The sequence below is a fragment of the Armigeres subalbatus genome, chromosome 2, assembly GCF_024139115.2.
Source record: "Armigeres subalbatus isolate Guangzhou_Male chromosome 2, GZ_Asu_2, whole genome shotgun sequence".
NCBI lineage: Eukaryota > Metazoa > Arthropoda > Insecta > Diptera > Culicidae > Armigeres > Armigeres subalbatus.
The window spans coordinates 105566840-105591457 of record NC_085140.1 but is presented as its reverse complement, the minus strand read 5'-3'; the positions used below and the strand labels follow the sequence as shown (position 1 = coordinate 105591457).

The window sequence follows — 24618 nt, the reverse complement described above, 5'->3', positions numbered from 1 at the left end:
AAGAATATCCACAAGGCCACATGGAAATCACCTAATCAAGTAACGGAAAACCAAATCGACCACGTCCTAATCGACGGTAAATTCTTCTCCGACATCACGAACGTACGCACTTACCGCAGTGCGAATATTGAATCCGACCACTACCTCGTCGCAGTATGTCTGCGCTCAAAACTCTCGACGGTGATCAACACGCGTCGGAGTCGTCCGCCGTGGCTTAACATTGGGCGGCTACAAGACGGTGGACTAGCCCAAGACTACGCGCAGCAGCTGGAAGTGGCACTCCCAACGGAAGAGCAGCTAGGCGCAGCATCTCTTGAAGATGGCTGGAGAGATATTCGATCCGCCATTGGAAGCACCGCAACCGCTGCACTAGGCACGGTGGCTCCGGATCAGAAGAAACGACTGGTATGACGGCGAATGTGAGCAGTTAGTTGAGGAGAAGAATGCAGCATGGGCGAGATTGCTGCAACACCGCACGAGGGCGAACGAGGCACGATACAAACGGGCGCGGAACAGACAAAACTCGATTTTCCGGAGGAAAAAGCGCCAGCAGGAAGATCGAAACCGTGAAGAGACGGAGGAACTGTACCGCGCTAATAACGCACGAAAGTTCTATGAGAAGTTGAACCGTTCACGTAAGGGCCACGTGCCACAGCCCGATATGTGTAAGGACATAAACAGGAACCTTCTTACGAACGAGCGTGAGGTGATCCAAAGGTGGCGGCAGCACTACGAAGAGCACCTGAATGGCGATATGGCAGACAACGGTGGCGGTATGGTAATGAACCTAGGAGCACGCGCGCAGGACATGCGACTTCCGGCTCCGAATCTCCAGGAAATCCAGGAGGAGATCGGCCGGCTGAAAAACAACAAAGCCCCTGGAGTTGACCAATTACCAGGAGAGCTGTTTAAACACGGTGGTGAAGCACTGGCTAGAGCGCTGCACTGGGTGATTACCAAGGTTTGGGAGGATGAGGTTCTGCCGCAGGAGTGGATGGAAGGTGTCGTGTGTCCCATCTACAAAAAGGGCGATAAGCTGGATTGTAGCAACTACCGCGCAATCACATTGCTGAACGCCGCCTACAAGGTACTCTCCCAAATTTTGTGCCGTCGACTAACACCAATTGCAAGAGAGTTCGTGGGGCAGTACCAGGCGGGATTTATGGGTGAACGCTCTACCACAGACCAGGTGTTCGCCATACGCCAGGTATTGCAAAAATGCCGCGAATACAACGTGCCCACACATCATCTATTTATCGACTTCAAAGCCGCATATGATACAATCGATCGGGACCAGCTATGGCAGCTAATGCACGAAAACGGATTTCCGGATAAACTGATACGGTTGATCAAGGCGACGATGGATCGGGTGATGTGCGTAGTTCGAGTTTCAGGGGCATTCTCGAGTCCCTTCGAAACCCGTAGAGGGTTACGGCAAGGTGATGGTCTTTCGTGTCTGCTATTCAACATCGCTTTGGAGGGAGTAATACGAAGCGCAGGGATTGACACGAGTGGTACGATTTTCACGAAGTCCGTCCAGTTATTTGGTTTCGCCGACGACATTGATAACATGACACGTAACTTTGAGAGGATGGAGGAAACCTACATCAGACTGAAAAGCGAAGCTAAACGGATTGGACTAGTCATCAACACGTCGAAGACGAAGTACATGATAGGAAGAGGCTCAAGAGAGGTCAATGTGAGCCACCCACCACGAGTTTGTATCGGTGGTGACGAAATCGAGGTGGTTGAAGAATTCGTGTACTTGGGCTCACTGGTGACCGCCGATAACGATACCAGCAGAGAAATTCGGAGACGCATAGTGGCTGGAAATCGTACGTACTTTGGACTCCGCAAGACGCTCCGATCGAATAGAGTTCGCCGCCGTACCAAACTGACTATCTACAAAACGCTTATAAGACCGGTAGTTCTCTACGGACACGAGACCTGGACGATGCTCGTGGAGGACCAACGCGCACTGGGAGTTTTCGAAAGGAAAGTGTTGCGTACCATCTATGGTGGGTTGCAGATGGCGGACGGTACGTGGAGGAGGCGAATGAACCACGAGTTGCATCAGCTGTTGGGAGAACCATCCATCGTTCACACCGCGAAAATCGGAAGACTGCGGTGGGCCGGGCACGTAGCCAGAATGTCGGACAGTAATCCGGTGAAAATGGTTCTCGACAACGATCCGACGGGAACAAGAAGGCGAGGTGCACAGCGGGCAAGGTGGATCGATCAGGTGGAGGACGACTTGCGGACCCTCCGCAGACTGCGTGGTTGGCGAAGTGCAGCCATGAACCGAGCTGAATGGAGAAGTCTTTTATGTGCAGCACAGGCCACTCCGGCCTTAGTCTGATGATAAATAAATAAATAAATAAAAACTGACAGTTGTATTGGCTGACTGGTTTACCGACACAGTCTTCTTACGACGACGCGGCATTTACTTGCCGACCGACCGATACTCGAATTAGAATAACGCTAAGCGACCGTCCTAATTATCTATGCAGTTATTGCCTAATAGCCAACAGGCGAACCGGTGTCCACATCAGACTATCCCGCAAGGGTCTGATTGTGGATCGGAACGCTTGAGCAAGCTCTATAGTTTCTTTGCTGCTACTTCTTTGCTCGGACGTAAAGACTAACTGTGACTCCCTCATTCTGCCCCTCGATCCTCATCTGTTGTCTTTTTTTGTCACACATGCTCCGACATGTTGTACAACATTGACCCCGCCCCAAGATTTTATTTAGTTATTTCCAGACTGAGACCGGAGTGGCCTGTATATATCCTAGATAAGAGAAACGGAAAATATTGAATTGTTATGTTTATTAAGTCAAAGGGATGGCCAAGTGAAAAAAGCTGATAGAAATAAAAAATCGCACGGATCAAGAAAGCAAGGGCTGCCTTTGCGAGTTTAAGCAATATCTGGAAAAACAGGCAGATAAGTGAACGCACCAAAATACGAATTTTCAACTCTAACGTGAAATCTGTGCTGTTATACGCTAGCGAAGCATGGTGTGTATCAGTGGAGAACACTCAACGGCTGCAGGTGTTCATTAACAGATGCCTGCGGTATATAATTCGGGCCTGGTGGCCTCACAACTGGATCTCAAACAACGAGCTCCATAAAAAAAAAATTGTTTTCGCCGGTGACATTTTTTGAAGGGTTAACGATGGCCTTTAAAGGGTTAAAAAAGGGTTCTCTCTTTTACACACGACCATCCATCCGCTCATGCGGCACAACCTTATCCTCCCAAACTTCACAACTGTGTTAGGATCAGAGCTCAAAAAGAGTTTGGAGTGTCGTAGATGTCGAACGAATTCTCTAGTGTGTCTGTAATGAGTAACCCTGGAGCTATTCCAACTCATAAAACTAGTGGGGACATCGAAGATCTTCATGTTGATCGATTTGAATATTAAGACCTGTCCTCAAGGAGAGTTTGGAGTGTCGTAGATGTCAATCGAATTCTGTGGTGTGTCCTAATTGTGCTACGTGGTATCCTGGAGCTATTCCAACTCATAAAACTAGTGGGGACATCGAAGATCTTCGTGTTGATCGATTTGAATGAAGATCTGTACTCAAGGATAATTTGGAGTGTCGTAGATGTCGATCGAATTGTGTGGTGTGTCTGTAATGGTGTAATGGCGTACCGTGGAGCTGTTCCAACTCATAAAAATAGTGGGGACATCTTTTTGTTGACCGATTTGAATATTAAGATCTGAATTCAAGAACTGTTTGGAGTATCGTAGATATTAGAAAAGATCTGTTATGTCGCTAGACAGACGCCGGATATTATCATGAAGCATTTCCATTTCAATTATTCAATCAGAATATGTTAAAAAAATGTGTTGATTCCTTAGAACATCAAAATTAAAACTCAAGGATAGTTTGGATGCTCTAGATCATCCTTAAGCCCGTAACCTGACCTGGGCAATATTTTTCCTGGATGGAACAATTAATTTTGAACATTTTTACTGAAGAAAGCAAGGCTCTATCTCTTGAAACTGATTTTCGTTTTGGGTCATATATGACCCATCCGTATTGAATTGGTTAAACAGCTCTCCTGCACGGTGTAAAAAAAATGGATTATTATCGAAGTTTCATGTACCTCTGATTTTTTTTTCACAGAAAGTTAGGCAAGGCCACTAGAAATGAGTTACAGGGTGTTTAAAAATATTTCATCGTCGATTTTTTGAAAAAAGTGATTTTTATTGTTTTCTTCCTTAATATACCGTCTAAAAAGTCAATAAGGCAAAGACAAAGGTGCTGTTTGAACGAGATGGCGCCACAACATTTAAAGTAAAATAAATTTCCTTGTATGGACAAATCATCCGTTCTCATTAACTACGCATCGCATCAATATGAAACCTAGGTCAAAAAGCAACAAATATTTTTTAGATTTTTTGTTCCCACGACTTGTTTTACAGTTCCACACAATAAACGAGATTTCACTGTACCTCCATACTAAATTCTAGCTGTATACTTTCAATTTCTTCAAGACTGTTCTCCACCTCGTGTGTGTGGAAGGAACATTGAAAGCTTACGATATCGAACAGCAGATGTCACTAGTGTATATGCAATATTACATTGATACAAACACACAGCAACACCACCTGTCGCCTGATAATGGAAATATTGCAATTATACCGTCAGGTGTAGTGGCTGTTGTTAAAATATTTATGAAGGGCCTCAAGCGGAATTTTTGCTAGAACGCAACTGACGATCTCCTATTGATAACTCAGCAATGGATAAATTGTTGTAATTAGCCCTCAGAATTAAAAATATACATATTTGTAGCCTTTTTTGTATAGAAAACCTATCTTACAACGGGTCTAAAATTTATAAGAATATTGTTTTTTATTGGTTAAGGTGTTTTTTTTTAAGTATTTCTTTTGTTTTTAATTTTTGCGTTTTTAATAATCTTCTATCTCCGGTCTGATGAATATGCACTTGAATATTGTTTTTGCAATTCTTAATTTTGACATTTGCAATATATGGCAGGTCACTGAAGTGCGCCGTATTTTAAAAGATTCATAATATTTTCTCTTTTAACATATGATATTCCTTGTAATTCATGCGTAAGCGCCACTCGTCATTTACTGGCCCCTCACTATGTATTGTACGCAGCACCTTCCGCTCGGAAAGTTTGAAAGCTTCCTAGTCTGCTTCTTTTCATTTCATGTCCGTAATTGCTTACCGGTAGAGTTAGGGTATTATAAAGAGCGAATTCCTTTTCCGTCTGTATTATACAAGACCTAACTTAGGCCTAAAATTTGTTATGTACGCCGGAGGTAACTCTATTCGCAATAGAAATACTTCACAGTAAACGTCTTTGTCAGTATTTGCAAACATTTCAAAGGTATTTTTTCTACACCTTCAAATACACCCCTTTCAAGCACTATATCAGCACAAGCAACACTCAGCTTATCTCTGTTTCTACACGCAACCATGTAATTCATTTCGGCAGTACTTACGCATATGCTCTTGGGTTTTGCAGACGAAATGGTGGAAACTTTTGTCTTACTGAAGATTGAGTAGGTAATTCACTCTACAAACTATTATAGTAATTGTTATAAAAGTGGTTGGAGGTTTTGGAGAAATTGTTTCCTTTGAATACTTTGGATTGCTGTTGCGAATACGGTCTTTTACGATTGTCGTAACCAACTTACTGCCCACTGTATGAATGACCCAAACAGAAATGGAATCACTCAAATATAGGACAGTTGGGCTTGTAGCAACAGCTCAGCTTCGGTAACATGCAGTCGGAAATGAATTTCGCTCTGTATAAAGCCCTAGTTCATCCGATAGTCTATTTCGGACATGAAGCGTGAACACTGTTAGAAGAAGGCCAGGAAGATTTATGGGTTTCAAGTAAAATGTGCTGCAAATAATATTCAGTGTGGGTCTTGTACATGGCGTGTGCCACAGTAATGATGAGACACTGTATCTAGAGGAAAATATTATGAATTCTATAAAATATGGCAAACTGACAAAGGGCTGGCCATCGAGTGCGAATGTCGGAAGAAAAAAATGTGAATACAACAGATAACCAAGGCTGGAAATAGATGATATTTGCTGAAAAAATGAAAAAAATTGTCAATAAAGTAAAAATACCCGAAAACATTCTTTAAAAACGTTTAATTCACAGAAAAAACATATTTTTCAAAATTTAGATCCGTTTCACGATAGGTTTTCTATACAAAAGAGGCAACAAAAATGTATATTTTTAATTCTGAGGGCTAATTACAATAATTTATCCATTGCTGAGTTATCAATTGACTTTTTAGACGGTATATTAAGGAAGAAAACAATAAAAATCACTTTTTTTTAAAAATCGCCGATGAAATATTTTTAAACACCCCGTACCTCATTTCTAGTGGCCTTGCCCAACTTTCTGTGAAAAAAAAAACAGAGGTACATGAAACTTCGATAATAATCCATTTTTTTACACCGTGTCCTGGTAGTTGGTCAACCCCATCGTCATTCAGGTGCCGGGGGCATCATGTCTAGTGCAGCGGTTACGATGCTTCGAATGGCGGATCGAATACCTTTTATCTTTATCTTTTGATGAACCTTAAAAAATATAAATGGCTCCAGCAATTTGCTATACCGTGCTGTGCCCTTATTCCGTTCACCTAAGACAATGCGCTATGTCCAAAAGCTCTAAAAATAGCCGTTTAGTATTTTGAAGCTGCAATTTCGCTGCATAGTGTAATTTTCTATATACAATTGAAAATAAAATATGTTGGGATGCATTCATAGACTTAGGCTCCAATAGTGAAAACAAAATTGACCAATTATGCGGTCCTAATTCCAATCGCCTGAAATGGCATTGTTCCTAATTCCGTTCATTCGTGTTCCTAATTCCAATCACCCGAAAAACATTTGATTTCTTGGAGATGCTAATACCAGGCATCATTTTTCACACAAATCCATCTTTTCATTTATTATATTATTGCACATAAAAAGCTTAAAATGTAATTTCCTTCCAAATTTTAAATACAAACAATGAATGATATTTTCTTATATAGGCAAGTTGATTGTTTTTTCGTTAGTTTCACTTACCATTCGAGATATATTCAACATGAACATTAATGCTAGCTGCCCAGTTGCATTAAGTACCACAGAAAAGGACAGATACAATACTTTATCGGAGTTTTACACCTTCTCCTCAACGTAATTTTTACTTGAGCCTGGATACTAGGCCTTTAATTCTGACCTGAACCTTACAAAACAATGTCTCTGTTTGTTTAGAATTGTTTGTACTACTGTTTCGTTCAAATTGAATATTATTTAATGTTTCGGTTCTTGTAAGTACCAGATAACCCTTTTTCTACGAAGTATTCACGGATTTCGGTAAAACATAATCTTATTTGCAGCTCAGAGAGGGCAGGGTTTTTTTTTACAAATCGCTAAGAAATCTCCGGATAAAGCTTTTAAACAAGAACGCCACAATTAAATGGTTTGCGCTGTTTAAAACTGTCCGTATTCTTCGGAAACCCTTATTAATATTGTCCAGCATTCACTTTATAAATCATCATTGAATCACGGTGTCCTAGCTTCGGCTGGACATATACTAAAAATTGGAACGATCATTAAATCATTAACTGAAAAAACTGTATTTTCCCGGCACGAGTTGAAAAAAGGTCCCATAACCTTTTCGCGTAGAGTCGTTCCTTTCGGTCTGCCTGCTTGCGGGATAAAGTTTCAAATGTTCACCATTCATATGGTTTCATGTACGATGTATTTTTTCTTGCCATTGATTATATTCTCAAACACGGAATTTTCAGAATCCATCCTCCAAACCCGATGAACGGAATAAGGAACGAGTAGATTTAGATGTACCCTTATTCCGGTCAAGATATTTTTCACTTTTCAGCATTTTCTATCGGGAAAATACAAACAACAATTTGGTAATACACTATAATATTACCTGTTTTGTCTTGTTATGCTGTTGTATTTGAAATCCTGGGCAAATTTTCACTTAAAAATGCTTAAATATTATGACAGACGTTCTTAGCAAGTGGGTTAATGAAAACAGTCAAAATGGCGCTCGTAGTGACGACCAACAAATTTTGTTTAAATTTTCACTATTAATCGCTATAAATGACGCTGGTTTTCATTTCATTTCATGCATACATAACCATAGAAAAGAACAAGGATATTTTTATGTTGGTTTTAGACAAAAACTCTTTATTATTTAATATTTTGTGTTGCGTGTACGGAATTAGGCGCTGATTGGAATAAGGGCACAGCACGGTATTTATTGGAATTATCAACGATTAACTACATACTGTATTGTGTAATCAACATTCAGAGTCATTTTAGTCAATTTATTCAACTATTTTAACAATATTATTCACTAATATTTATATTTGAAGTCCGGGATTGGTTGGTGGAACAATTCTCTACTTTTATATTTCCATTACTAGCCGGTTCGGTTTCCACATCGCTGTTTGTGCCACCTGTAATATTCGAAAACATTTGATCGAATATTCAATGAAAAATCGTTGAATATAAAAACCTTTCATATCACCAAACATCAGTTTTTGTAACGCTGAAACGGGCAGTTCCAACGCTAAGCATAACATCAGAGCAAGCATGTAGGAGAATATCAACGAAGCAAGTGTCACGACATTCTGAAATAGAAACAGTTCAATGTCATTTGAAGTTAAGTGATTTGTCAAAAAAAATCTGCGACAATAAAACAAATCTATTACTCACCGAGCCTATGTGATTGAAATGAATAGCCGATCGATTACTGAGCACGAATAATCGCATGACGAACACGTGTATCAGATAGGCACTGTACGTTAACCTACCCAACGTTTCGAACACTCGGTGATGGAAAATACGCCTCATAGTCGGTGCCACGCCGTTAACGAATCCGATGAGGAACAGTCCGCTAAAAATGCCCCATGTGTACTTCATCATAGGAAAAATTATTGCCATCCATAGTGAAGGTTTCTCGAAGTCGTTCACATAGAAGATGTAGTGCACCAGGAGGCTTCCGATCGCCAAAGGTACGATCGAGAACCAAAGGATGCGGAACCACTGAAAGAAGTAGAATTTTGTTATAAGTCGAAGATAGCTGTAAAACTGGTTCATACCCTTTTCTGAACAGGATCGATGTTGTTCTTCCGAAGGTGGAGATAGATAAGTCCGGTTATCATGCCGGCAAGGTAGTTACCCAAATTCATGTGCAGTGGGATGTACGCTTTCTGATAGTATTGATCAAACCACAAAACGAACCGTTGAGCTCTATAACAAACATACTAAGCTGAAGATATCAATTATCGTTGTTGAAAAAGTTACTCACTGAGGTGTCACGAGAAAGACGGCATCCAGTTTCTGGTTGTAGATAAATACGGCAGGAATCAAATAAACCAGAACAACTGCCACCGCTATTATAAATTTGGTTAATTTGCGGAACTTTAGTATCATGATCAATAACAAAGTCCCTAACACGAACAGCTGATAATCACATCCGAGATACCATCCTTGCTGAACGCACTGCAAATTACGGCATTCGTTAGAATATCAGAAGTAGAATGTCAGCAGAAATAGAACTCACAGGTTGATCAGCATTCACGTAGTTATTGATGTACAGCAAATTACTCCACCAATTCCGTCTGCAAAAAACACGTTCGGTTTCGGATCCCACCTTCCAGCGTGGTCCATCCTGCATCTTCGATAGCCACGTAGCATGCAGAAATATCACGAAAGCGTAGACCGGAGTTAGGCGAACGTACCGGTAAACGGTTGCCTTCAGCAGGAACAGGAGTCCGGGTTTGGACTTTCGTTTTTCGGCGTAGTTCATGACCAGAACAGTCAGGAGGAAGCCACTGATGGCGAGAAAAGTTTGGGTGATTTGCACCCCACCGGTAAGCATCATGGTTCCGATGTTATGGTATAGCTGAAAATTTGAGACATTGGGTATTGATCAATGGGAAAGTTGTGACATTTTTTTCAGATCCAAAGTTGTAAACTTTTTGTAGGAATTTTCAGAAGTCATAGCATTTCAAGCACGATTGATGTCCGGTCGTGCGGAGCATCAAAGTTGTAGATTTTCTGCTCGATCCAATCCACAAATGATATTCTACCGTATAACTTGAATTCAATTCAATCAGTTCTGTTTAAGATAAAGGCCGTACAGCCAGTAGAATGGTCCCTGATCAGAAAAATCCATTATTAGTCTGGAGTGGCCAATTCAAAGCCGAAGTACTTATATCCTTCCGACACGTGTTTGGGATTCTAGTACCAACGGCAACTTTGTGCCGTTGCCAAGCGATTATGTTTTGCATTTTGAATAAAGTTTATCTCGGAACCGATTTAATTTTCATTCACTAACAAAAATAAAATCAAAGTTAGCGTCTCGCGGGAAAATTTCACTTTGTGCCGACGACATCCAAATCGTTGCAGACGCCACATAGTGAATAAATTTCTGCAGCAACCACCCACCGACAGCCAATGCTCTGACCGACACTGACGCCATGATTCGGCTACCGACCGCGACCGATTATGCTTTGATTGTTGATTGTAATAGACAATCTTTATTTAAGGTCACTCCTGACAGAATCCAAGTTTCAAAGTGCTCGCGTTTACGGGGGCACACCACTCGATACGGAGGCAGCAGACAAATGTCATTTTTGTTGATTCAGCTTTGCTGCGTCGCAGCATGCGTGAAAAAATAAAAATGACAGTTGTGCGTTGCTTCCGTATCGAGTGGTGTGCCCCCGAAAACGCGAGCACTGTGAAACTTGGATTCTGTCAGGAGTGACCTTAAACGTAAACTTAAATAACTAAACAGAGCATTGGAAAAAATGGAGGTTTCAACAGTTGTCCGTTGATAATCAATAGTATCTATGGATTTGGCAAGTTGATGGAGAGTTTTGGTATCGAATGATAAGAAAATTTAATTTCGAAAATCCATTGAACGATAAAAACCCAGATTTATCCACCTAACGTTGGTGGTGCCTTTCTCGCATTTAGTTAAGACACCAACCTTATATGGGGTTTAAATGGTCCGATGTACCATTTTCTTCATAACTTTTAAACGCAATGACCGATCGTTATAAAATTCAATAGTGATCAACAAGGCTTTGTCCTCTGTCGAATGAAACTTGTTGCGAGAAAATCAGTTAAGGATTACTATACGAAAAGTTGTCTAATGTTTTTTATTGCTTTGTGCACACACATACACACACACATACATACACACGGAAAGACAGACATGTGCTCCGCTCGTCGAGCTGAGTCGATTGGTATATAATACTATGGGTCTTAGAGGCTTCTATAAAAAGTTCGTTTTCGGAGTGAAATGATAGCCTTTCGGTACAACTTAGTTGTACGAGAAAGGCAAAAAGCTATTAGCGTTTGTAATCTCTCCTAATTTAATGACGGTTTCGAATTTGGAAATATCAGACGTAGTCTACGTCAAATCACAGAGCTCCATAGTCCTTGTTAAAGGAAGCCGATAGCAACCGAAACTCAGGAATGGAAATAGGGCTGTAGCCTCAACAATTACCAACCTAAACGAGATCTGCAAACTAGCATTTGAGATCGGAACACATCAAAAGCTTGAACAAAAACAAATCTTGGCATATATAAATTCTTCAAGGTTTTAATACAAACAGTGTTAGCTTTTTATACAGATACTATGCACTTTCCGTGATACAACGATTATCGGCGAATAGGGGAACTGGTGTGTGGTGTGGCTGCATCTTTCCCGGTGGATTGTGGGTAGTGGTGATGCTCAACGCTTGTTCAAACTTATTCTTGAGTATGTGTAAACACAATAATCCCACACATCTCAAAATGACAGACACTCCGCTTGTTACAAGGTCGATCCAAAGATTCCAGGTGGAGATAGCTTCCGGTTCAATGGTTCCCCTATGACCCCCGATGTGTTCATATGCCACGACCACCCAGCGGAGGATGTAACCTAATCCGATAACTTATTTTTAGTGCCCATGAGCCATTCAGCTCTCAACTTAGTCGTTGAACCATTTAGCTCCCGCCTCGATCGCGATCGTGAACTACTCGGTTAGTCCCCAACGGCGAATCTCTCCTACTTTGATGTGAAGCTCAGCCGCAATCGGTCGTCGTGACCCAACGCTTTGTGGATACGCGCCCGCTGCAATCTGACAATATTTGCAACGTTGGTAGCTGGTGCTTGCGATGTATTCTGACGCTCATTGTCCGCTTCCCAATGGCGACTTGCTGCTGCTCCGTGTGTCAACCTCGTTGTAGAATGTCGGCTAACCTGTTCGTCTCTTTTGCGACCGCACTTCATGCGGTTTGCTAATCCAAGCCGACACATTGTGGACTAGGCAGTGGGTCCACCTGCTCTAAGTGAGTTTTCCCAATCACTCAGCCCTTTGCCTACCATTACCTTACCTGGTTCGTGGCACTAAGCACTAAGTGACCAGCCCACTGAAGTCTGCCGTATTTTATACGATTCACAATATTTTCTTCTTTGTTTACTTAATACAGCTCATGATTCATGCGTCTAGGCCACACACCATTTTCTAGTTTTTCTCAGAGTATTGTACGTAGCACTTTTCGCTCGAAAATTCCGAAAGCTCTTCGGTTCGCCTCTTTAAAAAGGGCCACTGGTAGAATCAGAGTTTTGTATAGAGCACATTTCGTTTCCGTCTTCATGTTGCGGGACCTAAGCTGGTTACGTAATCCGTAAAATACCCTATTCAAGGCAGCAATCCTTTTCACTTCACGGGATACGTCATTGTCACATGTCACAAGCGTTCCTAGGTAAACAAATTCTTCAACAACTTCAAACATATCCCCATCAAGCACTACCTCACTACCAACACCACTAGGTCTTCCCCTATCTCTACCTGCCACCATGTTTTGTCCTCTTCAGTAGGACAAAAGCCTCTGCTCTGCGATCGATTCCGATGAGGTCAATGTCGTCCGCAAAGCCTAGGAGCAAATGCGACCGTGTGATGATAGTGCCGTTCATTTGCACGCCAGATCTCCTAATAGCGCCCTCGAGTGCAATGTTGAACAATAAATTCGAAAGTGCATCACTCTTCATCAATCCGTCTAAGGTCACAAACGAGGTTGACACTTCGTTCGCAATCCGAATACTTGATTTCGAGCCATCCAGCGTTGCACGTAAAAGACTATTCAGTTTCGCCGGAAAACCATATTTGAACATTATCTGCCAAAGCTCATTTTTTTTTCCACTGAATCGTACGCTGCTTTGAAATCAATGAACATATGGTGAGTCTGCAAGTTGTACTCCCGGAATTTATCAAGGATCATCCGCAGACTAAACATCTGATCCGTCGTTGATCGGCCCTCACGAAAACCTGCCTGATATTCACCGACGAAGGACTCCTCAAGCGGTCTCAGTCTGTTAAACAGGATACGCGACAGGATTTTGTACGCCGAGTTCAGAAGGGTGATCCCTCTGTAATTGGCACACTCTAGTATGTGCCCTAATAACACACGAAAGTTCTATGAGAAGTTGAACCGTTTACGTAACGGCCACGTGCCACAGCCCGATATGTGTAAGGATATAAACGGGAACCTTCTTACAAACGAGTGTGAGGTGATCCAAAAGTGGCGGCAGCACTACGAAGAGCACCTGAATGGCGATATGGCAGACAACGGTGGTGGTATGGTAACGAACCTAAGAGCACGCGCGCAGGACATGCGACTTCCGGCTCCGAATCTCCAGGAAATCCAGGAGGAGATCGGCCGGCTGAAAAACAACAAAACCCCTGGAGTTGATCAACTACCAGGAGAGCTGTTTAAACACGGTGGTGAGGCACTGGCTAGAGCGCTGCACTGGGTGATTACCAAGGTTTGGGAGGATGAGGTTCTGCCGCAGGAGTAGATGGAAGGTATCGTGTGTCCCATCTACAAAAAGGGCGATAAGCTGGATTGTACTTTGAGGGGTACTCTCCCAAATTTTATGCCGCCGACTAACATCAATTGCAAGAGAGTTCGTGGGGCAGTACCAGGCGGGATTTATGGGTGAACGCTCTACCACAGACCAGATGTTTGCCGTAAGTCAGGTATTGCAGAAATGCCGCGAATACAACGTGCCCACACATCATCTATTTATCGACTTCAAAGCCGCATATGATACAATCGATCGGGACCAGCTATGGCAGCTAATGCACGAAAACGGATTTTCGGATAAACTGACACGGTTGATCAAAGCGACGATGGATCGGGTGATGTGCGTAGTTCGAGTTTCAGGGGCATTCTCGAGTCCCTTCGAAACGCGCAGAGGGTTACGGCAAGGTGATGGTCTTTCGTGTCTGCTATTCAACATCGCTTTGAAGGGAGTAATACGAAGGGCAGGGATTGACACGAGTGGTACGATTTTCACGAAGTCCGTCCAGTTATTTGGTTCCGCCTACATCAGACTGAAAAGCGAAGCTAAACGGATTGGACTAGTCATCAACACGTCGAAGACGAAGTACATGATAGGAAGAGGCTCAAGAGAGGTCAATGTAAGCCACCCACCACGAGTTTCTATCGGTGGTGACGAAATCGAGGTGGTTGAAGAATTCGTGTACTTGGGCTCACTGGTGGCCGCCGATAACGATACCAGCAGAGACATTCGAAGACGCATAGTGGCTGGAAATCGTACGTACTTGGAACTCCGCAAGACGCTCCGATCGAACAGAGTTCGCCATCGTACCAAACTGACTATCTACAAAACGCTTATTAGACCGGTAGTTCTCTACGGACATGAGACCTGGACGATGCTCGTGGAGGACCAATGCGTACTGGGAGTTTTTGAAAGGAAAGTGTTGCGTATCATCTATGGTGGGGTGCAGATGGCGGACGGTACGTGGAGGAGGCGAATGAACCACGAGTTGCATCTGCTGTTGGGAGAACCATCCATCGTTCACACCGCGAAAATCAGAAGACTGCGGTGGGCTGAGTACGTAGCCAGAATGTCGGACAGTAATCCGGTGAAAATGGTTCTCGACAACGATCCTACGGGAACAAGAAGGCGAGGTGCACAGCGGGCAAGGTGGATCGATCAGGTGGAGGACGACTTGCGGACCCTCCGCAGACTGCGTGGTTGGCGAAGTGCAGCCATGGACCGAGCTAAATGGAGAAGACTTTTATGTGCAGGCCACTCCGGCTGTACCTAGTCTGGTAATAAATAAATGAGTCTGTGCCCTTTCTTATAGATTGGGCATATGAGGCCATCCAACCCAGTAGGCAGTTCTCTATCCTCCCATATTTTCTGGATAATGTGGTGGAACGATTGATGCAGCTGCTCACTTCCATGGTTGAGAAGCTCTACCGAGATATCGTCCTTCCCAGCAGCTTTACATTTTGCAGCTCGTTTAGAACCTTCTTTACCTCGTCCATCGTTGGTGGTTCCACAGCTTGATCGTCGCCGACTATGTCCATCCTGCTCCTTAATACACCTCCATTTTCACCGTTCCACAAATCTTCGAAGTGCTCCTTCCACCTGGCTGCCACAATAGTCTTGTTTGTCAGCAAATTCCCCTCTCGGTCATTGCACATGGCGGGCACTGGGGCAGTCTTATGTCGCGCGCCATTGACCGTTGCGTAATTCCTCCGCATATCGTTTCTATCCATGTTCTCCTGCGCTTTAGCTGTCACACTCTTTTCGTGTTGCCTTTTTTTGCGGTGGATTCGTTTTTCTTCTGCCCTTGCTACACTGTACCGCTCTCTGTTGGAAAGGGTACGAGCCACTAGCATTCGACCCCTAGCAACATTTTTCCCGTCCGTCACTCGCTGGCATTCCTCATCAAACCAACCATTTCGTTGGCGTCGTTGTGCAGTGCCTTACACTTCCTGTGCTATTGTAGTCACAGCTTCGTGGATATTTTCCCACAATCTGTTGACGTCGCCAGATCCGGTGGCATCTCCTATCCGCTCGTCCAGCTTCTGGTGGTACTGTTCATTTGCCTACCATTGCTGCCTTGATATTCCTCCCGACATTACCGATGCACCTGAGCACGTAGTACGTCTCGTCTTCCTTGACCACTAGTTTGATGGACATCATGCCCCAAGTACATATGCCGTTTCGCGAGATACGGTGCGGCTTGTGCTAATGACTCTCAGACACATCAGTCTATGAGTACTCCCCAGCTTTCGGGCGCTGAACGCTGACACCCAGACTGGATCTTCGTACCGCAGTATTGAAACCACCACGCTTGCCAGCAGCCTGTGCTTGCTGGAGCTCACCCTAGATCTGTTTGCCACAATCCTTAGTGCCGCTATCGCTGTCCATACGCGCTTACAGGCGTAGGCGGTATGATTTTTGAACCTCAGCTTATCATCGAGTATGACCCCGAATTGTTTAGGAGATCTCTTGGAGGTGATGTCGCAGCCGCCTGCTCTTATTAACGACTGCAGCAAGGGACTCAAAGAACGCTATAGACGGTGACAGCAGACACACCTCTTGTGAGAGTGTGAGAACTTTCGAGTGATTACCATACAAAATACCGCATACAAAGTGATATCCCAGGTTCCTTGTATCACCGTAGGAGGTTATCAAGCCGGCTTCGTTGACGACAGCTCAACAACGGATCAGATCTTTACTGTACGGCAAATCCATCAAAAATACCATTAATATCAGGTTCCAACACACCTGGTTATCGTCGTCATGGGAAGTATTCCGGATGGAGGAGCAGCAGCTGCCACCTTCGTTGCTTGTTCAACTAACATACTCAATCGGATGACCAAGGCCATGTAATGCGATTCAAACTCGGTGTGCATACTGTTTGCTCAGCACGACGTTCATCAGAAAAGGTTTGCGGCAGACTTTGCACAGTTAACTTTGCAAATTTTACTCGCTATAGCATTTCTCCACCGTTTTCGGTAGAGCTACAGAAAGAGGATGTTCGTTCATAATACAGTAGACGTTCGATAACTGCAAGTCATTTAACTGCAATGCTTTTTAACTGCAATTCGATAGTTGCAACAGTTTTGCAGTTATCGGACCGCTAAACTTCAAACTGATGTCAGACTTGATGACAGCTGCATTGGGATGCACATTTAGATGCACTTTTATTGCATCTGACGTCGATTGACAACCGTTTGACGTCTAGAATGCGTTGCAGTTATCGAACGGCATTCGTTAACTGCAAAGTAAACATTTTGCAGTTATCGAACGGCTACTGTATTCAGATTTGGTTCTTCATTACCATGCCTTAAAGCACTACTCACTACTCTCGCCTACCCTTGCCACTCACTAATAAATCGGCACTGTTGGTTGCTCTTCTCTCCTCACAGATTCTTCTTTCTGTTTCTGTCTTCACTTTTTATGACTTATCGATGTTCTCGGTGTGTTATTTTTCTTCGGCGGTGGCGTAGCAAACATCTTCTTCACTTCTTAACTTTTGAGAAATCACTTCTGAATTTTTTGACAGATTGACATGACATTTATTACTATGACTGAAACTTGATTATGCATATGTACAACATGTGATAGATTTAGTTCGGAAACGGTATTGGAGGGTAACCGCTCCTTCGGTGGGGTTTGATCCTTAGAATGAACTTAGAACTTAGAATGTAATGACATTTATAAAATTCAAAAATCCCTCTCTTTGTGAAACTAACTGAATTAAAATTTAATATAACGGTTAAGATGGAATAAAATCAAAGAGCAGAATTGTTTGTAAACAGTTGATTACAACGCTAGTCACTGCTACAGAAATTGAACTTACCATTTCCTTCTTGGAAGCGTTCTGCGTAGGCAAGATAAAGAAAAGCAACGCCGAATGCCCAGATATCACCAGGTACATCGTGAAGAACCGTATGGCTTGAAGAAAGCGCAGATCCCTACTCAATGGGTCCTCCGAGCGAGACGATAACCGGTACCAGTTGCGTAGAATTGAAAACGATACCAGCAGCGTTTGCTCTGTTGAAGAGGACAACACACATATCATTATAAGTAATTCTTTAAAATAGTAAACATCATCTTACTCTTAGTCATCAAAGGATTCTTGTAATGAACTACGTCTTTTTTGTAATTGATCGATTTGTCATACCAAGTGGACAGGATAATGAAGAAGACTATCATTGAACTCAAAATCAAGAAGCTCAAATCCAACGTATCTGAAATGGTTGAACAGTAAGACTAGCATCACATACTAACATAACGAACAAAAAAGACAACATCATACCGATTTCGAAAGGTTCATCATTCCTGTCACAGACCTCGATCTCTGTATACCCTCGTAGTTGATAGGTCCGGTTGAGTTCATAATTGACGCACACATCAATCATGTCTCCATATCGTTTCTGGTCGTCCAAAGTATCTTTGAAAACTGTTACGTCGACTATATACTGTTAAAAAAAATCAATAAGGATACTTATTTTACCAAGTTGTGATAGATTCATATTACTCACCGGAAAACCAATATCGAACTTTTCTACCCTGAGCGCCTGTCTCGTGGTGTTCGAAAGGCTTTGATACAGCTGTTTGCACTGCGCCATGCAGAGTCCCCGGTCCAGCAGAGCATGGTTGTGATGCCGTTTCCAATCTTTGGAAAAGTCCTACGCGGTTGGAGACGCACCTGATTATCCGATATATAATGCCAATCATAATTCGTACAAACCTCGACTAAGTGCCATAACTCGGAACCGTTGTCCGGTTTGATAACAACCCGTGTCACGCAGTACGTCGATATGTGGCCGTCGGGAACATTTTCCATGCACAAATCGTAGTCCTCGAATTGGGCTAAAGGAGGCATTCGATGGTACTGAGATACTGTAAAGCGGTAGAAGTATGAATTTCAAGAATGGGCAGCCTTTGTTAATTATAAATCAAAAGACACCAGAAAATGACAATAGTAGAACAGTTACACCCAACCGGCGGACGTTAGATTTTCTAACAATTCTGTATAAAAATCTACCAAACCTGAATAAGAACTGGGCATATGCGAAATTGTTGGATTCTTATACAAGTATTGTATGAGAATCTAACAATTTTGTAAACTTTTCTAACAATATTTGTCTCTTATACAAAAATGTAAGTTCTCAATTACATTTTTTGTATAAGAATCTAACAATTTCGCATATGCCAAGTTCTTATACAAGTTTCGGTAGTTTATTATACAAAATTGTTAGAAAATCTAACAACCACCGGTTGGATGTAGAATCTTCTTAGTTTATGAGATGTTGGTACGTGCATGAACGGAAATATTAATATTTCTTCTATAATTGTTCAACCCATTAGAGAACATTATAATAAGAATAAGAACATAACATGACTATAGTCAACCGATCAAAAATACGAAGTTGCGATCAAACAACTTCTGTTGTATTTTTGATCGTTTGACTGACTTTATCATCAGAACCCATGCATTAAGTGCCAAGCACTCGTATAGCTTACCTATGAACAATAATTGTTCCCGATAGATAGATATTGACGATTGTTCCCATATTTGTGAGTATCATTGTGCGAATGTTCAAGATAATAATTTCGGAAATATTGCAATGTGTTTAGAGATGTCGGTCGTAAAATCTCGATTAATCGATTAGTAACTACTCTATTACTCTCGATTCTTGACGATTATTGAATCGATTTATCGTTGAGTAGTAATCGATTTAAAATTAATCATTTATCACAACGATTAATCGATTAATCGAACACACTTAGCTCATTTTACAGTATTCGGTAAATTTTACCGAAATCTCAACCGCTGAACTGTTCGGTAAATTAATTTACAGATTTTTTGTCATTATTTCCGTTGCTCAACTGTCAAAATCACCGAAAATCAGTAAAATAATTTACCGAACAGTTCAGCGGTTGAGATTTCGGTAAAATTTTACCGAAGTCGGCGATTTATTTTAAGTGTGAAGTAATCTTATGTGATCTATAATCTCTATGTGATCTGTAATCTCCATGTGTAATGAAATTTGGTCAGCGATGCGTATAATTTGGAACTGCGCAGAATCAGGGTCACGGTTACTATAAAAAGTTTAAATCGGATAAAAAACATAAACTTGTGTATGCAGAAGCGTCTTTCGTTTTACATGGCAGCTCCATCTGGAACTCCTGGAACACGGGTAAATATAGCTCTTTCCCGTAATAAATTGAATGAATGTGGTCTACGGATCTCAATCGAAAATTCAGATACTGATTGCCTTCCAACAACAACAAGCAACAGATTCATTAGCATTAGCATTAGCAGTTCGCACAAATTCGAATGGTGAGGAAGGGGAAGGGTGGTTTGTTGGACACCTACTTAAGAAAGATGCAGAGAAGAACTCTCGCTTAACTTTTCAAAAGGTCCTAAGTAACATTTTTTCATGAATTAATTTGAATAGCGCAATCAACAGAACAACATGAAAGCTTTTGATTGCAGTACTCAAATTAATTCATGAAAAAAATGTTACTTAGGACCTTTTGAAAAGTTAAGCGAGAACTCTACGACCTCTCATAGGTGCCACGGGAGGTTTTGGAATTGTGTGGAAGGTTATAACAGTAGGAATCGTTTTGGTATAACGTGAAACACAGAAAGAACTAAGATAGAAATACAATGTAGGAAAGGGACGAGCCTGGAACTGAACCCACGACCTCCTGCTTACAATGCAGAAACGGTAGCCACTAGACCACCAAGCTCGTCAACAACAAGCAACAGGTTCAAACGAATTAATCACCATTGTGCATACATGTTTCAAGTCCACTAAATAATATTTATATTATCTTACACTTGATGAAATCTCCGCCATATGCACCCGTCATGAACACCATCGTTACCGCCACAATCTTCATCACACCCACAGCCATTTTCGATGTTCAACTGTTCACTTGATGTTTGAACTGGTTCACATGCTGCTCCGGACAACTTCCAACCAGGACTAAACCACTTACCCGGAATATTCAATTATCGTCACTGTCGTCGCTTGATAGTGCCATTAAAACCTTAAAAAACGCAATAATAACTTTTTTTCATCTGGTTTGCGTTCGTTTGCATCTCTAAACGCACTAAACATGTCTCGCTGGTCATCACTTTTGAGGGGCATTTCTTATAATCAAATCAACGCAACGGTCAATGGTTGACCTTGACTGAGGAACAGAACAGCTTGGATTCACTTATTTTCTGATGTCTAAAATATTTTAGTGCAGTATTTGTATGACAAATATTTGGTTTATTTTCCAGAATAGTTATTTCAAATACAGTGAAAACAGCAGATCGTAGGATGAAAATCGGATTGAAAGGACATTTTGTCCATTGATTTGAATAGCGGCGAAGCTAAAATAGAAGATTTACAGCAGTTCGCTGTTTTTTAAATTCTGCGACAATTTTACTTAAAGAATAAATTTCACGACTCCCACACCTCAGGTTACATATTTACAGCAATGTTGGGTTAGACAAAGTTGTAGGCACATTTAAGGGCTTAAGTTCGTTGGGACCCTCCTTAGTCCGCACAGCACGCATGGCTAAGAAAGTGTCGTCTGAGAATCATCATCTATGTAAAGTGCAGGTAATAGTGTAAGAATTATACAGGGTCAATTTTCTTACAAAGCTATCATGTTTCGAAAGTATTTTTGTTTCAAAACTACTATATCCGGTGGATGCTTCATTTGGTTGTATTTCGCTTTAGTTTTCAAAAAAACTGTCTTTCGCAACATTTTTTCCCATCGACGAAACTCATAGAGCGTGAGAGTAAATCGTCGATTTCCCCTTATGGGAAAAAAAATGTTGTAAAAGGCAATTTTTTTGAAAACTAAAGCGAAATACAACCAAATGAAACATCCACCGGATATAATTATGTCTTCGCTATTGGATGATGTAGTTTTGAAACAAAAATACTTCCCCCATCCAGCTGGGTGGTTTTATTACTGGGGAGTGGTACGAGCACGTGGCTGTCTTTCTCGTCAATGACTGGATGACGGTAATTTGAGCCATTATAACTATTTCTAACTTTTCACATCATATTGTTTGTGTTTCGCTCAACGCTAGCAATCCGAACGAAGCTAAACTGCAATTGATAACTTCATTTTACGTGAACTCGTTCAGCTTGATTACTTAAAAAGATGTCAGGCCATAAAATTAAGAAGTAAAATAGCGGTATTTTGTTTCGATCGACAGCAAAATGTCATCAAAATATGTAATCAATCTTAAAGTTCGAATATCAAAAGCATATTCTGATTACCTATAATATGGTAATGAAAACTTACGATTCCGATTCACTCTCATTAAGATGTCAGACTTTGCCTCTGAGCAGCTTCGCTTGTTATATTAGCGCACGAGTGAAACAGCACGCATGGCTAAGAAAGTGTCGCGTGGGAATCATCATCTATGTACAGTGCAGGTAATAGTGTAAGAATTATAGAGGGTCGATTTTCATACAAAGTTGTCATGTTTCGAAAATTGAAATCAGGCCAATATTTTACCATATCAATAACAATCGAAAACAAAAAAAAAATAAGTGTACATAATAGTGCTGTCCAATGAGAGCTTGAAGTAGCTCGAAGTTTCTCCCTGTCCTGCTCATGCCCATTTGTTAACAAAAAAGAACGAGCAGGACGGGAATAACTTCGAACTACTTCGAGCTGCTCATTGGACAGCACTAATAGCATTAAACTTGTTTGTGGGTGCGATGTAGGATGATTTTTTTCAATCGATCGTTTATTTGTCTCATTTGTCGTGTAGGGTTACGGAGCCGCAATCATGTTTTGACATAAACTACGTCTAAAGGGGAAACCTCGGATACAAGGCAGGGAGTGAAATAAAAACTTCCAAATTCAAGACCGTCACGAAATTAGGCTGTAGTAGATAAGATCGGGTCTATAAAATATACGCTCTTATTAGAATATACTGAACTACCTATCTTAGATTGTAAGATATTGATTCAATCCAACACGAGAACATTTCTGAATGATCGTGTCAAAATGAAGTGCGAATCAGTTTGCTGAATATTGTAGCGGCGAACGGTCGAGACCTGTCTAGACTAGGAATGACTAGACAATGACGCAGTCGGTAGTAATAATATTTTTATCCGCAGATTTTGTTTGCTAGTATCTCCGGTAGGCTCCCTGATGACGAAAGGGCAGTGGAGTAGGCCGGGTGTCAAAAGTTTTTAAACAGAAAAAAAAAACATAAATAAAAGATTGTATTTGATACTGAAATTGAAAAGATATTCTAACTAAATCATATTAAAGACTGGACATATCACACTAATAAAGTTAAAAAAAGATTGGACATTGAATGCTGGAAACAGATTGGATTGGGTTTTAATTGAATTTATATTGAATTTGGTTTGGATTGGATTTGGATTGGATTTTCAATGGATTCCGATAAAATTTGCTTTGGAGTTGCCTCACATTAATATTACATTTGGATTGAATTTAAATAAAATTTGAATGCGTATTCAATTGGATTTTACTAGATTTGGATTTGATTTGGACTGAATTTGAATTGAATTGAGATGAGATTTCGATTGGACTTGGATTTGAATTGTATTTGGAATGAACTGAGATTGGACTTGAATTGGATTCAGTTTAAATTAGGAATGGATTAATATTACATTTGAATGAGTATTAATAGAGATTGGCTAAATTTTGATTGGATTTGATTAGACTAGATTTGGATACGATTTGGAATAAATTTGGATTGAATTTGGAATTGGATTGGATTTGGATTGGATTTGGATTGGATTGGATGGTTTGGATTGGTTGGTTGGTTTGGATTGGTTTGGATTGGTTGGATTGGTTTGGATTGGTTTGGATTGGTTGGATTGGTTTGGATTGGTTTGGATTGGTTTGGATTGGTTTGGTTGGTTTGGATTGGTTTGGATTGGTTTGGATTGGTTTGGATTGGTTTGGATTGGTTTGGATTGGTTTGGATTGGTTTGGATTGGTTTGGTTGGTTTGGATTGGTTTGGATTGGTTTGGTTGGTTTGGATTGGTTTGGATTGGTTTGGATTGGTTTGGATTGGTTTGGATTGGTTTGGTTGGATTTGGATTGGTTTGGTTGGTTTGGATTGGTTTGGATTGGTTTGGATTGGTTTGGATTGGTTTGGATTGGTTTGGATTGGTTTGGATTGGTTTGGATTGGTTTGGATTGGTTTGGTTGGTTTGGATTGGTTTGGATTGGTTTGGATTGGTTTGGATTGGTTTGGATTGGTTTGGATTGGTTTGGATTGGTTTGGATTGGTTTGGATTGGTTTGGTTGGTTTGGATTGGTTTGGATTGGTTTGGATTGGTTTGGATTGGTTTGGTTGGTTTGGATTGGTTTGGTTGGTTTGGATTGGTTTGGATTGGTTTGGATTGGTTTGGTTGGATTTGGTTGGTTTGGATTGGTTTGGATTGGTTTGGATTGGTTTGGATTGGTTTGGATTGGTTTGGATTGGTTTGGATTGGTTTGGATTGGTTTGGATTGGTTTGGTTGGTTTGGATTGGTTTGGTTGGTTTGGATTGGTTTGGTTGGTTTGGATTGGTTTGGTTGGTTTGGATTGGTTTGGATTGGTTTGGATGGGATTTGGATTGGTTTGGATTGGTTTGGATTGGTTTGGATTGGTTTGGATTGGTTTGGATTGGTTTGGTTGGTTTGGTTGGTTTGGATTAGATTGGTTTGGATTGGATTGGTTTGGTTGGTTTGGATTGGTTTGGATTGGTTTGGATTGGTTTGGA

The 24618-nt window shown here is 41.4% G+C and overlaps 1 protein-coding gene across 1 annotated transcript; it reads right to left on the bottom strand.

Annotated features, from left to right (window-relative positions):
* Window positions 1-8277: 8277 nt before the first annotated feature.
* On the bottom strand, window positions 8278-20825 carry LOC134214868 (nose resistant to fluoxetine protein 6-like). Its single transcript, XM_062694150.1, has 12 exons — window positions 20691-20825; window positions 18593-18744; window positions 18384-18530; window positions 18158-18320; window positions 17958-18089; window positions 17699-17892; window positions 9577-9918; window positions 9322-9515; window positions 9113-9263; window positions 8727-9056; window positions 8527-8641; window positions 8278-8467 (listed from the first exon to the last, which is right to left on the bottom strand). Exons 1-12 carry the CDS (start codon window positions 20767-20769, stop codon window positions 8358-8360), a joined length of 2109 nt encoding a protein of 702 aa, XP_062550134.1. The 5' UTR covers window positions 20770-20825; the 3' UTR covers window positions 8278-8357.
* Window positions 20826-24618: the final 3793 nt, after the last annotated feature.

Bases quoted from the DNA above. Each gene is read 5' to 3' on its own strand.
- LOC134214868 (XM_062694150.1), bottom strand. From the start codon at position 20,769: ATGGCTGTGGGTGTGATGAAGATTGTGGCGGTAACGATGGTGTTCATG. The intron at 9,516-9,576 runs GTGAGTTCTATT...CGTAATTTGCAG, and splicing joins ACGTGAATGCTGATCAACCT to TGCGTTCAGCAAGGATGGTA. The intron at 8,642-8,726 runs GTGAGTAATAGA...TTTCTATTTCAG, and splicing joins ATTTCAATCACATAGGCTCG to AATGTCGTGACACTTGCTTC.